At 44.7% G+C, this 14,822-nt stretch overlaps 1 protein-coding gene across 1 annotated transcript in view; it reads left to right on the top strand.

Annotated features, from left to right (window-relative positions):
* The window catches only part of LOC104277122 (A disintegrin and metalloproteinase with thrombospondin motifs 9-like), a gene marked incomplete at both ends in the record, with an annotated part of 57,527 nt that extends 42,942 nt beyond the window's left edge, over positions 1 to 14,585 (top strand). Inside the window, 2 exon segments of the mRNA XM_009873672.1 lie at positions 268 to 444; positions 14,418 to 14,585. Coding sequence (XP_009871974.1) covers positions 268 to 444; positions 14,418 to 14,585 — 345 coding nt within the window.
* Positions 14,586 to 14,822: the final 237 nt, after the last annotated feature.

The raw sequence follows: 14,822 nt of genomic DNA, 5'->3' as shown, positions 1-14,822 counted from the left end.
TCGTCTGAAAATTCATCTGAGACAAACAATTAGAGGTGTTAACCTCCCTAGTACGTTGGGTCTGGCGGTAGCATTGTGGAGCAGCGTGAGCAGCTTTGGGAAGAGAGAAGCTGAAGCAGCCAATGCCCCATCAGAGGCTGATGCAGCATTTAAAAGGGGGATTTGACCAGAGTGGGTTGGTTGGGAAGAGAAACAAGTGTTGGGTCTCTGGTCGGCAGTATTTTTGCTGCCCGGGCGGTGACTGCTCTGTCCTCTGCTGACTTCCAGTGCACGAAGCCATGCGGGGCAGGGACAAGGACACGGCTGGTGGTGTGCCAGCGCCCTAATGGAGAAAGGTTTACGGATCTGAGCTGTGAAATCCTTGACAAGCCGCCGGACAGAGAGCAGTGCAATGTGCAGGACTGTCCTAGAGATGCTGCCTGGAGCGCTGGTCCTTGGAGCTCGGTACGACCATAAACTCTTTCTGTTTGTGAACTGTTTTGTGGATATCCTGTAACAGCAGATTTAATTTGCTTCAAACCAAGGTGCTAATGCTTCGTGTCTTAAAACTGCACTTAAAAAGGATTATTGACAATATATTCAGAATAACACCTGTTCAGGAAGGGCTTACATTAGGGGTGCTCGAATCCTTTAATTTAAAAGGCACTTTCTGCTAAGTAGCCACCGTTGTCTGTTTTATTACACTCTGTGAGCGCTGTGCATTATGAGTCTTGGTTCTGACTGAGTTCTTTGCATATGGATTTAAGCCTAGCATTTAAACAGTGCATTTCCATTGAAGTTAAATTGTTCTGGTATTTAATGGTAATGCTGCACTGTGAACCTACTGGTTTACCAGTGGTGTGTTCTCTGTCAAAAGCAAAATGACAGGGGAAAAATGTGTGCTAAATTGCATCCACTCCCAGGCATGTACAGGTGTGTATAGATGTTTGTGCCTGCCCCTACCTGCCCCCCTCAGCTCGGTAGAAACACATGTGCATTCACACTCGTGCTGCGTTTCTGTTGCTGTGTATATGTTAACAGTGTGTGATGTACTGTGCAAAGGCACCTGTCGGCTGTTCTCGTGCATCTCTCTGGTTCTTGAGGGTTATTGTCTGGCCTGGTCTCCAGCTGCTGCTCTTAGGGCAGCAAGGGATCAGCAAGGCTTCAAACCCTGGGAGTTTTCTAATAACAAAATAGCATTTGGAGCAGAGTTATCTCACACTGCTCCTTTGCCGCTGGAGGAGTCTGCTACAGAGATGCTCTTGTGAGGTCAGAGCAGCCCTGAACCACAGGGCCGGGATGCTATTTTGGGTCCCACAGCTTTGAAATTCTCCCTGCCCAGAGCAGCACCTTCTGCTCGGCTCAGAGCCCCGGTGAGCGAAGGGCAGGTGCTGCCTCGGGCACACTGGAAACCACGGACCTGCTCGTTTTGGAGTGGCCTTCAAACAAATGTCAACCTTTATTGTGTATTTTGTCATAAAAGCATTTGAAGAAGATTTTTTTTAAAAAAAAATATTAATCTGACTCAAAAGCACTTTATAGGAAAAGCTAAAAAGAGGCCTGTTTGTAATGTATTGGACTTCCTTAATTGTCACAGTTTGAAAAGTCGTCCTGCTAAAACATAACCGCGCTCTCGCTCCTGTGGGTGCTTTCAGTAACGTGGATGCCTTCAGTAATGCTCTTCGATGCTTTTATCATACCTCAGTGAGTTATGCAATAGCCATAAAACTGCTGAACTGGTGTTTATACGGTGCTTCACCAGTACAAGGGACCGTGATATGAAATATTCCATTGGAGGTGCTAATGTATCACTGTTACGCTGATATAGTTGGTGCTAAAAATGAGCAAGGTGAGCTAAGCAGAGCTAGCCACGCGTGCGGTGGCTTCCCCGCAGAGTTACCGGCTGGGAATTGCTGCCAACCTTTGTTACCGGTGCTGGTGGACCATTTGCAAGAACCAAAGGTGTGGACAGAGTTGTGTTGCATTTTGGTGTCGCTCAGCGTTCAGCCTCTTCACAGCTGGGGAGGAGCAGGCTCCGAGGCTCCTCTGCATTGCAAAAGCAGGATGCAGTCCTGCGTTTTGTTTTTTTGGGCTGGTTTTGTGCTGTTTTGTTTTTTCACCCAGGAAACATTCCCTTGACTCTACTGAGTTGTGCCAACCTTGATGGCTTGTCTGTGCTCGGTCTCCTGGGAGCGGGCTGGCAAACAGAGGGCAGGGACATCTTACCCTGCCCGTGGCACCTCCTGCCAGCCCCCTGCCCCGAGTCGTTGCCATGAAGTGACTTGATTTTTTTCCAGTCTTATTACCAAGGTGTCCTTTAGCCCTTTGACATAGGGGACCCCAGAGCTGTTCGAAGACTGGATTGTATTTATGGGGCCAACAGGGCTTCGTGTCCCTCCTGCAGAATATTCCACGTGTATGTCTACCTCGTGCTACTACTGTAGGTAGTAACATCCAAATTTTTTTTTTCTTTAGTGTGGTATCACCTGGATTTGCTTTAGCTCTGTCATCGGTTGCAAACATCATTCTGTAGCTGTACATACTTCATCCGTTGGGATGGAGTGTCACTACCATATTTTTTGGTCACTTTTGAAACAAGAGTATAGTATTAGCTGAAACTTTTCAGCAGTATGGATTTATGTATTTATGTAAAAGTGTATTTATTTTTCCAATATTGTTATTTAATTTTATATAAATATTGCATACATTTACAATGTTTAATGTTAATGTTGAACAGTGAAAATTAAAGACAAGTAGAATGTAATCATAAATGAATTTGTATAATGATTTCTTGAGTCTTTTGCTAAATTAAGATAATATACTTAGTTTTTGGTAACTTCTACTAGATTTTCTCAAATGCTACTGCAGTGTTCCATCTTTTGACTTGCTTTTCTTTCACTTGCTTTGTTCTTCAACAGAAACTGTCATTCTCAGTGATTAAACAACAGTTACAAGTGTATGAATTACAAAGTTTGGGTAACTAATTTCTTACAAGCATCTGACTGGCTTATCTTCACTCCAGTGTTGTTGAAATTAGTACTATAAAATGCATACAAATTAAAGCAGAGAGAGTCCAAAGAGTCCAGCCCTCTGTCCTCAGGTGAAATTCCACTGAGATTTTATACAGTAAACAAGTGGTTTAATCTGGCTGGTTAAATCCAGGTTTTAAAGAGATAATTGTAAATGAATCAACAGATTCTGTATGTAAACCGTAATTTTATAACAGGAGACTGGTGAGATGCCTTGTCATTATAATGTCATTATAATGTCCTTCAAAGAGGACTAAGAGGAGGTGGCACTTTTATTTCCTTGCCTATTTAAGAACATGTATTTAACCACTGCAGAATTGTACACCATGTGATAAGACCTAACCTTTTTATTAAAATACTCCTTTAGGAAACATGCAGAGACTGTCACCGGGGTACAGAGAGTGGTTTTTCTCTTCTGAATGCTTAATGGTATAAACACAAATCTCCATGTACACTCTCGAACACCGAGAGAAAATCTCCCCAGAATGAGGGAGGTGTTTGTCTGCAGAGTATTGCCCATCGCTTTGCTTAAAACCCAAGGCTCAACCCGCTTCCCTTGGAGCACATCTGCTCCTCGCAATAATCTCTCTGAAATTTGGAGTTTACCATAATACCTATGCAGTTTGTGAATAATGCTGAATTAACTTGTTGCAGCCTCTTTGTTCTATCCTGGCTACAGAATGGGCACAGATAAGGTAAAACAGTTATATCTCTCCGTCCTGGCTCAGTCGGATGAATTGTTTGGGCTTCACTGCACAGGGACAGTATTCATTTAACTTTGATGTGTGCAGAAAGAACAGAAGGGGGTTTGGATTTGTTTTTTGATCGGTTGTATTTTATTTTTTATGTCCTTAAAGAGAACTTATACCTGCCTTGCAATACCTGAAGAGAACCTACAGGAAGGCTGGAGAGGGACTTCTTACAAGAGTGTCTACTGAGAGGACAAGGGGAAATGAATTTAAGTTAAAGGAGAATAGATTTAGATTGGATCTTAGGAAAAAATTCTTCAGTACGAGGGTGGCAAGACTCTGGAACAGGTTGCCTGGAGAAGCTGTGGCTGTCCCCTCCCTTGAGGTGTTCAAGGCCAGTTTGGATGATCCTTGAGTAACCTGGGCTAGTTGAGAGGTGTCTCTGCCCCATGGCAGGGGGTTGGATTAAATGATCTCTAAGGTCTCTTCCAACCTAGGTCATTCCATGATTCTATGATAAATTTAAAAGTAGTCCGCTTTTTCTAGTGATTATCAAAAGTATTTTGGTATCACAAGTTTTAGCGGCTAACGCAAAGGTTGTGTAGCACTTAGTGCCTGCAGAATTGTGCTGTGTGCTTCCCAGCTCTTTCCTGAACAGGCAGAAATGCCGCTATCTTACTCTTTGAGGACCTTTTGATCTAACAATGAAGAATTGGAAGCTTAGCGTAAAATAATTAGTATATTAGCTGGCTAAGCTGCAAATTCTGTTACTGTTGATGTGAATTCTGGTCTGGGTTAGGACGATGTTGCCGTATCCCCTTGGCTGGAAGTGGTTACGCTGATGGCATTGCAGGCAGGCAGCAGCCAAGGGGCTCCAGCCTCAGTGGGAAGGGGATGACCTGTGTCAGCGAGCTGGTACTTAAGAATTGTAATCTTACAACTGGTGTCAGTGGAAAGTTCAGGATATTTGTATTTCTGTCCAAGCCCCATCATGTTGTTTATGAAGTGCCTTTCCTGTGAAGCTGGCTGGAAATAGGCTGCTCAACAGTGATATTCTCCTTGTCGTTGTTCTGGTAATATTCTTAGCAGGCAGAATGTCAGCTCTGGCTGAGGCGAAAGTGATAACCAGGGGCAGATTTGGTTGCAAGTGTATATAACTCTGCTGTTCTCTTCCTCTCTTCTGCAGAAGATGAATTTGCTGTGACGGCAGCATTACTGAGCTGCTGTATGATTCTTTACACATGTTTTGCAATAACAAAAGCCATCCTTGAAAATGAAGCGATAGGCACGCTGAACTCTCCAGCCCCTCAGTGATTCAAGCTGCTTTTTCTGTCCTTCATTCATATGACGGTGGTTTAGGCTCTGGGACTTTGACAATAAGTCTGTATTTCTCTGTAGTGCTAGGTATTATCAGAAAACTAATAAAAAACAATCCGACCCTGAGATCCTGGAGGGGAAGGACAAGTGTTGCCGCAGCAGAGGAAGGCTGCACGGATGGTCCCAGCACCCATAACCCAGGCAGAGGGATGCCCTGTGTGGCTAGCATCCCTTTATAAAAACAGGTAGAAATGGATGTTTCAGGAAAGATTTAATAAAACTTATCCAGATCAAAACAAGAATTTGGTAGCCTGTGGATATCCCGGCCACCTGTGTGAAGCTCTCTCGTCTCAGAGCTCTTTCCTGTATGCTTAGGCTGGCCCACCGAGGCTGCTGTCCCTCTTGGGCTCCTGGCTGTCTCCCCTTCAGGATCAGTCAGACCGACTGACTCCAGGGACTGCGGGTTTGGAGTGCTGATGAAAGGCAAGAAGTTATCTGCTTTGGTTCCCCAATCAGAAAAAAAAGCCTTTGACAGTGCAGACCTCTCTGCTTTTGTTTACAAAAGCAAACCAGACCCGTTTCAGCCCTTCCCTGTACTCCCTGTTGCGCGTCACCCGTCCAGAGTGTCCCACTACCATTGCCAAGCTTCAGCCACCCTCCAAAGCTGCACATCCCTGGGGGACAGCTGGAATGGGCAGAGCTGTGCCAGCCATCTTACCATCCACCTGTTTGCTGCCTCATGCCCTTCTCGGAGCTCAGAGGATAAACGCAGTTCGGTGTGTTGGCTGAAGAGTTTCAGCCTGTTGCTGCTCCTCTGGGGCAGCGGTGATGGATGCTCCTGCAGCTCTTTCCTCAGCTCCATGCCCACCGTCCCTGCCAAGGCTCTGAGCCGTGGCTGGTGGCTCCAAGCTGGTTACAGGTGGGTGAGGCAGTGGTACCCAGCTGCCTGGTAGAGGAGCATCATTTTATTCCTCTCTTGCTACTCTGAAATCTCCAAATTTTGTTTTCCTTTCCATTTTCATTGTTCACCTGTCATCACCATCTTTCATTGCTGCTTCTGTTTATCCTTAAATAAGGAGAACTCTACAGGTATACCTTTGCTGCTGTCTCCTGTTTGTTAGTGTTGATGCTCCCTGAACTGGAAAACAACTGTCGAAGCCCATCTGCCACACTGCAGTTGAGGGAGCACCCCATGGCACTGTGTCCTTAATGCTGAGCCTGTGCCTAAGTGCTTTGCTGGATCAGCTCCTCACAGGACTGATTTCCTCAACCCAATGCTCAGCTGTTACAATCCATGCTCTTGCCGTGCAGACACCCATTAATCTTTCCACCCGTTGTGATCTGACCTGGTGATTAAACCCTCATGTCGTAGTCTGATGGAGAAGTCAAAGGACTTGAGCAGCCGTGTCCCCTCTAACCTCCCTAATCCAGTCACCAAATGCTGGGGCAGTACCAGGATAATGAGCTGCAGGGAATGACCAGTCTCATGTGCTCCCCTTTGATAGCCTCTGCTGTTGCCACTGCCAGGACAGACTTGAGCTGGACCAGTGGTTAGACTCAGGAAAGTTATCTTCTTGTATCTCGAAACTTTTCCTTTCCCCCCTGTCCCCAGATGATGCATCTTTTCCCAAGTTCCTCAGTGCACCTTCCCACTCAGAGCAGGTAACTATTAGCATTCACTGATGTTTCTTGCTGCGTATAGTCCAACCCATGCTTCTGTCCCCATTTACTTGCCTTTCTCCTCCCGAAGAAGTGCAGTGCCTGCGTGGCTGCATTTCCTGTGCCTCCATGGTTGCCTTTTTACGCCTTCTCTCTTACACATTTTCTAGGCCAGGCATAGCTGACCCGAGCTTGGACGAGTGGTGGGATGGCTGTTCAGCAATGGTTGGCTTCAGTCTTCATGTCATGGGTGGCCAATCCATGGCTGCTGACTTCATAAAGTCTGCACACCTCCTACACACACACATGTGCACACACTTACACACAGGGGAGAAATAAAGCTATAAATAGAAGAGGTTTTTGCTGGGAATATTTGCCTCCCAAAGTACGAGCTTTGGGTGCCGTAATTGAAATACACGTTAGATTGCAGGAGACACGTTAGAGCAGTTACGTGCTTTCAAGGATGAGCTGTGAAGTTCAGCATCTTCAAGCAGATCCCTGAGGTGGGCCCTGGGAAGTCTGCATGCGTGTTTGCCCATATTGCAGATTCACACCTGTGTACCTCAAACTGCAATAATTGCTGTTGCTCAGATACGAGGGACTGCAGCTTTTAGAAACAAGGATGTGCGATGATGAGGGACAGTAAGCACAAAGGCATTTACCGTATTTCTAACTTTCCTGGTGACTGATTTGTGCAGTCATTAAGTAAAAATGATGTAGTTAGCCTTGTTCCAAAGGCACTTAATGCTCTATTCATGTTTTAATTTTTACTAGCTCGCAGGGGAGGTGAGTGAGCCAGCAGCACAGATGAAAATCTGTCAGATGCCCAAGACCGTATGTAGCTGGCAGTATTTGATCCCTAGAGCATTAAGCCAAGATTTTTCTGTATAAAATCAGGGAACGAGAAGCAGCCCAGCGCTCCAACAAACCCCTGGTGTGATGCACACCTGTGAAACAGGGCTGATGTTCCTTGGAGGACTCTTTGTATTTCACTCCATTCCACATGGAAAAATCCTGGTCTTAAATGGAACTTCTAAATGGCATTATAATACAACTGTTCACTAAAACGATCAAGTGCCAGTTAGCCTAGGCTGCTTGCTGCTTCAATTGCTACTCTCTTAAAAGTGCCACAGCATGGAAAATAGGCTTCGTCAGTGCCTTCCACATCCCATTATACCAGAGTCCTTCGGCAGCTCACACATCTCCTCCTAATTTGAGGAAATGCCATCCAACTCCTGCCTGCCTGGACAGACCTGCAGTGGCTATTTGGGGGCTTTTGCTTGTTTGTTGTTCAAGTTAAATAGCGTGAAGCGGGGCAGGGACACAGCTTTTTAAGGCAGCTTAGTGCATTCCCAGTCCTGCTGATTTCTGTATCCAGTGAAATCTTTGTACAGGCTGTAACAACAGGGTGGGGAGAAGGTATGGATGCTGTAGAAGAGGAGATGCATGACTTCTCCTCCTGCTGCAGTTTACCTGCTTTTTTTCCCATATATCTTGTGAGGTTTCCCAGCTCAATGAAATTATTGTCTTGGCTTCAGTGCTCAGGGCCTTCAATCTTGCTGGAGTTAGAGCCCAAGAGCATGCTTTCCTCCGGGCAATCTGTGCTGATGGAGAAACAGGCTACAGACACACCAGCCTCTTCCCTCTGCTGCAGCAACACATCAAGTTGGACCCTTTTCTTTGCGATATTTTCCTTTTCTTTTTTTCCCCTTTTTTTTTTAACCTGCTGGCAGATACTGTCTGAGCTCATTCACCAATCTCTGCAGCTTGGTTCTGCAGTGGAAAGGTGAAGCTTTAGTGAGATGTATTGTTCCTCCCTTTGCAAATAATCACTTGGGAATCTCCCTGCTTCTGCTGCAGGCCTGAAACCAGAGCAGCTGGAGGATGGAGACCTCATGTGTGCTGCAGACCCAGGGTGAGCCAGCATGGGTGGTTCCTTGTGCCCCAGAGTGCTCCTTGGGGACACCGGGGCAAAGTCTGCTCTTGTGCACACCAAGGGCTGTCCTGCAGCTCCAGGAGAGCTCCTCAGAATGCTTCCACAAGGGCTCTGGACAATGTCCACAGACATGCTTGGACTGCACACTCCAGCATCCTTAATGTTAAAGTTTTGGGGTGGTTTTTTTTTCCTTCCATTTCTCTGGTGAGTCAGCAAGGATTAAGCATTTCTAAAGCCTCTTCCCACCTGCAGTGCAATGTGTTGGTGGTTTGCTCAGGTCTCTGGTCCAGTTGCACTCCTTTGAAGGTAGAGACCACTCTTCCCTTTTTTAAAAGTACAGAAATCTGATGTATTTTCTGGCTTTGTACCAGCTGAACCGTACGCTCTTGGCTACAAGGGGCATTATGGTACAGCTCCTTAGGGCTTAGCAGGAAAGAAAAGCCTGGCTGGGTGAATCCTGCCCTGACAAACTCCCGCCCTGTGGGCAGCGACTTCGCACCGTTCTGATGCAGCCGGGTGTGAGGCCATGTTAAAAACAGACAGAAGGAGGAAGGAACAGGATTTCAGAGCAGTGACAAATATTTCCTAAATGTCTCCTAAAGCATTGCAGCCACTGGAGAAACCACGGCATGGAGCTGCAGCCTTGTTTTAAGCCTCCGGCTTGTGTCACCTGCTAAAATATACCTTGCTGCTGTGAAGCTAATTAAGTTAGTTTAGATGCCACAGAGCCTCTGTTGCTGGATAACACACGAAGGCTTAGGTGCTTTAAGACTTCTAGTAAAGGCTGATCTGGCGAGGAAAGATCCTTGGTGTTGTATCTGCTCATGTCTTTTCGTGCTCAACAGGCTTCATAGGTAGAGTAGTCAAAGGGCTGGGATTTTTCAGCATCTGATGGCAGCAGCGTGAGTTACAGCGAGAGCTGACGTACAGTAATGGGGCGCTGAAGTGTAAGTATGAGGGTGCATGGTTGATCTCTGCTCAGAGTTGGAGTTTGCTGACGTGCAAGGAGCACAGACCCGCATGGCAAGGGGTGCAAAGCGTTGTAGGTTCTGTCTTTCTTCTGCTTTGTTTCATCCAGCACCTGTTTCAGCTCAAATGGTTGGAAAGGATGAACAAGGGCTTACTTATGAGCACTTGCTTTCCATATAATCCTTAATGTGTGGCAGTCTAAACCTCCAAGGATTGATTTTAATTTCCTTCAAAAAGTTGCTCCTGGCAGAATCTGATAAAGCTGTTTTTAGTCTAATTCTTCCCAGCCCAGCCCTTGGTGAGCTATCGGAGCATACCTATCTTTGGGAATTCATTTGGTGATCACTGCAGCTTGCATTCATTATCTCAAATACCTCCCAAATCGTTGGCTGGCTGGAAAAGTGGTCTGACAGCATTTTCTGAAACTTTTCACTTTTAGGGGAGAATTTGCTGGTTATTGCTGATGGTTTGTGTTTTCTGCCCTGTGTTGAGCTGCTCTTTCAACACACAAAGATAAGGAGAAGCAGAGCCTCTCCATTTCTTCTTGACCTACTCTGTGCTGCTGCATTCTTTTTTTCACCAAAATTCGCTTATTTGTGTCCAGGGCTCTTGAATCCTTCTGGTGCCGCCAGACCCACCTTGCTCCCAGCCCGCAGCCTGGTGGTTGCATGGTCACAGCACAACCTCCTGGTGCAGAACAGGTCATGGTCTCCTGCAGAAGGGTCTGAAGCTGAGCCCAATCATACAGAAGTTTTGTACAAATTTTGAAGAGCTTTTGGGGTACATATTCTGCATTTTCCTGCTGCCAGCCTGGTGAATCAAGTAGCAGCTTTTCTCTTTTAGAAAGGTCTTAATGAACAAAGATGTGCCCCCATCTTCCAAATATCAGACTAGGAGATGCAACGAGGGCTAGTTTAAAGCAGTTTGCGCATACTTGGTAAATCAGAATGATTTTTTCATTCCCGAACTCTGCAACAGAAAACAAGTTTTTGTGGAAACAAAAACACAAGCTTGGTGCTGTGTTGGAGCAGAGTGATGCATTGCAGGAGAGATTTAGCATCATGTTCTGACCTTTCTGGAAACAGTTGATATGGAAATATTTTTGCTGTAGTTATTTAAACTTCTTTTCTTGCATTTATTTAAACGAGGCAGTATATTTATTTAAAAAATTGAGCAGCATGCCAGTCCCTAGTTCTTGGCATGTTAACGAAACTAATCATGCAATAAACATAAAGCCTTTAAATCTGTGCTCAAACGCTTTGATCCTAATGCTCATAGGAAAGTACTTTTGTTCTTATGCTCCATGTAAAGCACCAGGTGTGACTGTGGTGGTTTTAGGAGATAATAAAGGTAATAACAAGAGGAAGATTTACTGGAGTCTTTAGTGTAATGGAGTCTTTAGTGTAGTGACTGTAGCTTATTTTCTGAAACAGAGAAATACTATTATTTTATGTGCTGCAATCATATTGGGATTTTTTTAAGAAACAACACAATGTGTTGTTTTCACACCATCCTCCATGCCTGGCTATCCTCCCGGGCTCACCCAGAGGTGCTGTTTGTTGCCGTGCCTTGATCACAGGCTGGAAACAGCATTTCAGAGCAACATTCTCCTGTGCTTGAGTGGGTGAATCATGGGCATGGCCAAGCGCATGTGATCCTCAACTCTAGGAAGCTGGTTAGTGTAACAAGTCGGTTCAGTACCTTGGCTACACCTTCAGAGCTGGGTCCAGAAGTCATTAAAGTCTTTCTGTTGTCTGTAAAGAGCCTTGGATGAGGCTGCTCTTCCATAGAGAGCCACCCATCCATTCCCAGTACTTGGAAATATATTCTATGGAAGGTGGGGGATAGGAAAGAAATCAGGAAAAAGAAAGAGAAATACGAAGGGAGTGGTTTTGCCTGTGCTTTTCCAGCGTTTTAGAGAAGGCAAGGTCAAAGCTTACCTTGCTATGGCCCTGTTATTTATAGATACTGTAGGCAGGCAGCCCCGTTTGCAGGGATGAGGAGTCCTGCTAATGAAATATGAAGTTTCTCCAGTGTCCAGAGTAAATGATGCGGCTGATGGCACTAGGTAGGTGTACTGCTTCCCCGAGTCACGTGGCGTTGAGATGAAGCCCACTTTTAAATTTTTTCCTGCATATTGGTCACAGATTCTTAAAATCTGCATGCCAAATAAAAGTTTGAAATAGCTTAGATGAATCAGAAGGCAGTTATAAAGTAGACTTTTTGCAAGGAATTTGCAGTCTCTGATACTTGGTTACATTAGATTATTTGACCTCTCTTTTCTCTCTGTGCAAATGAGCTCATAACTCACGTGTGCATGAAAGCAAACAGGTGGTTTAGATCTGAAAATGCACAGCTGCCTAACTTTGATTTGTATTAAAGACAGACAAAGAAATTATTAATTCCAGCATCTTGGGAATTACATTTAAGTATTAACAAAATTAGGCAAATTATGCCTCGACCTCAGTGCACCAAGTTATGCGTGCAGCCTTGGTGTTTGGTCATGGGATGGCGAGGTAAATGTCAGAATCAGGCTTCACGCTGAAGTTAAGCAATTTGTAGAAGGAGGGTAATAATTTTGGACGTGACTACCGTGATTTGTGAGAGCAAACATTTATCAGCCAGATTCAGGTCCCCAGAAACGTGCTTGCATTGTTGCACAATGCAGTTATTCTTCCTTTAGAATAAGTAGCAGATCCAATGTATTCTTTAAATGACAGAAAAGATGTGCTAAGCTCTAGCAGCTCAGGATGTGGTGCAAGAGAGAGTCCTGGTCAAGTGTGTGAATTTGCTCTTTAGTTTTGGCTGTCAGAGTAAAATGGCACCAACCTGCATGGAGAGCACTTACTGAGAACTTGAATTTTTTCTAAACTGTCAGTGTTGGTGGTTAGTCCAAAGACAGTAAATGGGTGAAAGTTTTAGAAGTTTACAACTGGGTTTGGTAAGATTTGACATTCCCTTCTTGTTGCTGACATTCATTGCCTGGGGAGAGATGTGGAGAGAATGAAAAAAATAAAGTTCAGAGGAAATTTGAAGGCTTATAAAAATAGGAGAACATTAACACAATTGTTTTTCTGTTGATACTAGAAAAAAAAGAGTTAAGTTTATGAATCTGGGTAACTCCTTAAAGTCTTATTGTAGAACAAGGGACAGCATTTTCTCTGTTTCTCAATGCAAGGTTGAACATTACTCGTTGGGTTTTTTGGTTCGTCTTGAAATTTGACTCGGGCTCAGAAGTCATAGGCAGCCTGCTGCAGGTTCATTTGCTTCCCCTCTTCTCTCAGAGGAGCATTATTATTGGCTTTTAAACCTTATTGGTTGCAAAGGACATCAGCTACCTTTTGTCGATCTGTAACCATCTTGCAGCAGGAAAACAGCCTTTTTCAGAACATCCCTTACGCAAGCTTTTAAGCAGCAATGTCTGATCTTTTGAGTTACATCCATTTGTCTCCACGTTGGTCTGAACTTTTCCATTTTGGAGCAAGTTACTGCTCTCTAGCTTGTTCTTTGTACACCTCTTAAACACAATAGAGGCTGAAGGAGTTGGAAGTAGTGCTGTAGTGTAAAATAATCACAGTTGTCAACACATATGCCGATTTCTATTCTAATGGATCGTCTAGAGCTGCTACATATATAAAGTGTAGGGGTTTAGGTTTCAAGTGTATTCATTGACTAGGAAGAGCTTGGGCTGTAATTTGTTTCTTGGGAAATACACTGATGGAGTGGCTCCGTAGCAAAGGAAGAAGCTTCATCCCTGCATGTTTGCTGCATTCTGAAAAGAAAACAGAACATTTTATACGGAGAGAAGGTTGAACCAATATGTTTGTGCTCAAGGATTAAGCCAGGGTGCTTGTGACATAGCATTTAATGACTTGCATAACATGTAATGAAGAAATTGAAGCTGAGACTCTGGGTGCATCATGCTGAGTAAGAGGCTTGTTCTACATGAAACTGTCATATTAAATTCTTGTTGTGATTCCGGACCCCTTTGATTCCTAAATCTTTTGGAGGAGACTAATCTGAAATCAAAGTGAAGTTGCTGGGGGTTTGCCTGCCAGAAGTGGTCACATTTGAAAAAGTTCAGTGAACCTGCAGAGGGAGGTTGAAATTAGTTGCTTCGCTACAAAGCTTAGAGCTAACATACCTGCTGACTTGCTTTTTACTTTGATTCTTTGGGCTCTGCCTTCTTGCCACCTTCTGAGTTGTTTTCAAAATGCATAAATCTTAAGCATGAGCATGTCCTGGTTTCAGTCTGTTTAGGAAAAAAAAGTAAATCAGTCCACACTGGTGAAACAAGTTTAATACCAAGGACATGGAAAGTCTGTATTTTTTCTCTTCTGCCTTGTCCTTTGCGCAGTTATTTCCCTTTGTGAAGGTGTATACCACACTTTCCTCTCCTGATTTACCAGCATTTGGGCTCTCTTTGTACCAAGGTAAATGGAAATAGTTCCTTTCAAGTTCTTCTAAGTAGATACTGAGGGCTTCTGCCTTGATCCCTGTCAGACGACTCTGCTCCTTTCAAACCGCTGGAGCAATGCCAGGAATCCAGCCTGTCGTCACTGCTGAACGTCAGCTGCTTTCTCTGACTTGAAGTTGGCATTTTGGGGGGCTTTGACCAAAAATATCATGCAATATTGAGTACAAATGGGAGCACTTCCAGAGGTTAAATTTTGCCCTTCCATAGCCCCCTCAAGCACTGCGTAGGCTGCTGGGCAGCTGGGGATGTGCTTTTTGGTCTAGTTAAAAAAAATAAAAAATGCCCTGGGTGGCCATGGCCCGTGTAGAACCATGTAGATGGCCCTGCATGAAAGCTCATCTGTTGTTACTTTACATTTACAGTGTTCTGTCTCCTGTGGAAGGGGCCAAAAGCACCGCAATGTGTATTGTTTGTCAAAGGAAGGGAGGCATGTAGAAGAAGATTATTGCAAGCACCTTGCTAAGCCCAACGTGCAAAAGAAATGCAGAGGGGGCAGATGTCCGAAGTGGAAAGCAGGAGATTGGGGACAGGTGAGACATGTTGTATACCCTTTTGCACCCTTTGATATTCTTCCTCCAGCAAATTGGTTAGAAGCTGGTTTTCCCGTCACTTCTGTCCTGTTGAATTTTTCAAGGGTAAAAGTTTGGGGCCAGATCCTCAGGTGGTGTAAAAAAGTGTAGCTTCATGGGCAAACAGTGGAGCAGCGCAGATTTGTACCAGCTGAGAAAATGGCAACTTGCTTCTAGTGTCTATCTGAAAGCAAATTC

Source organism: Apaloderma vittatum, unplaced genomic scaffold (assembly GCF_000703405.1).
Source record: "Apaloderma vittatum isolate BGI_N311 unplaced genomic scaffold, ASM70340v1 scaffold39827, whole genome shotgun sequence".
NCBI lineage: Eukaryota > Metazoa > Chordata > Aves > Trogoniformes > Trogonidae > Apaloderma > Apaloderma vittatum.
The sequence above is the reverse complement of the archived record's forward strand: the minus strand, read 5'-3'. Positions and strand labels throughout refer to the sequence as shown.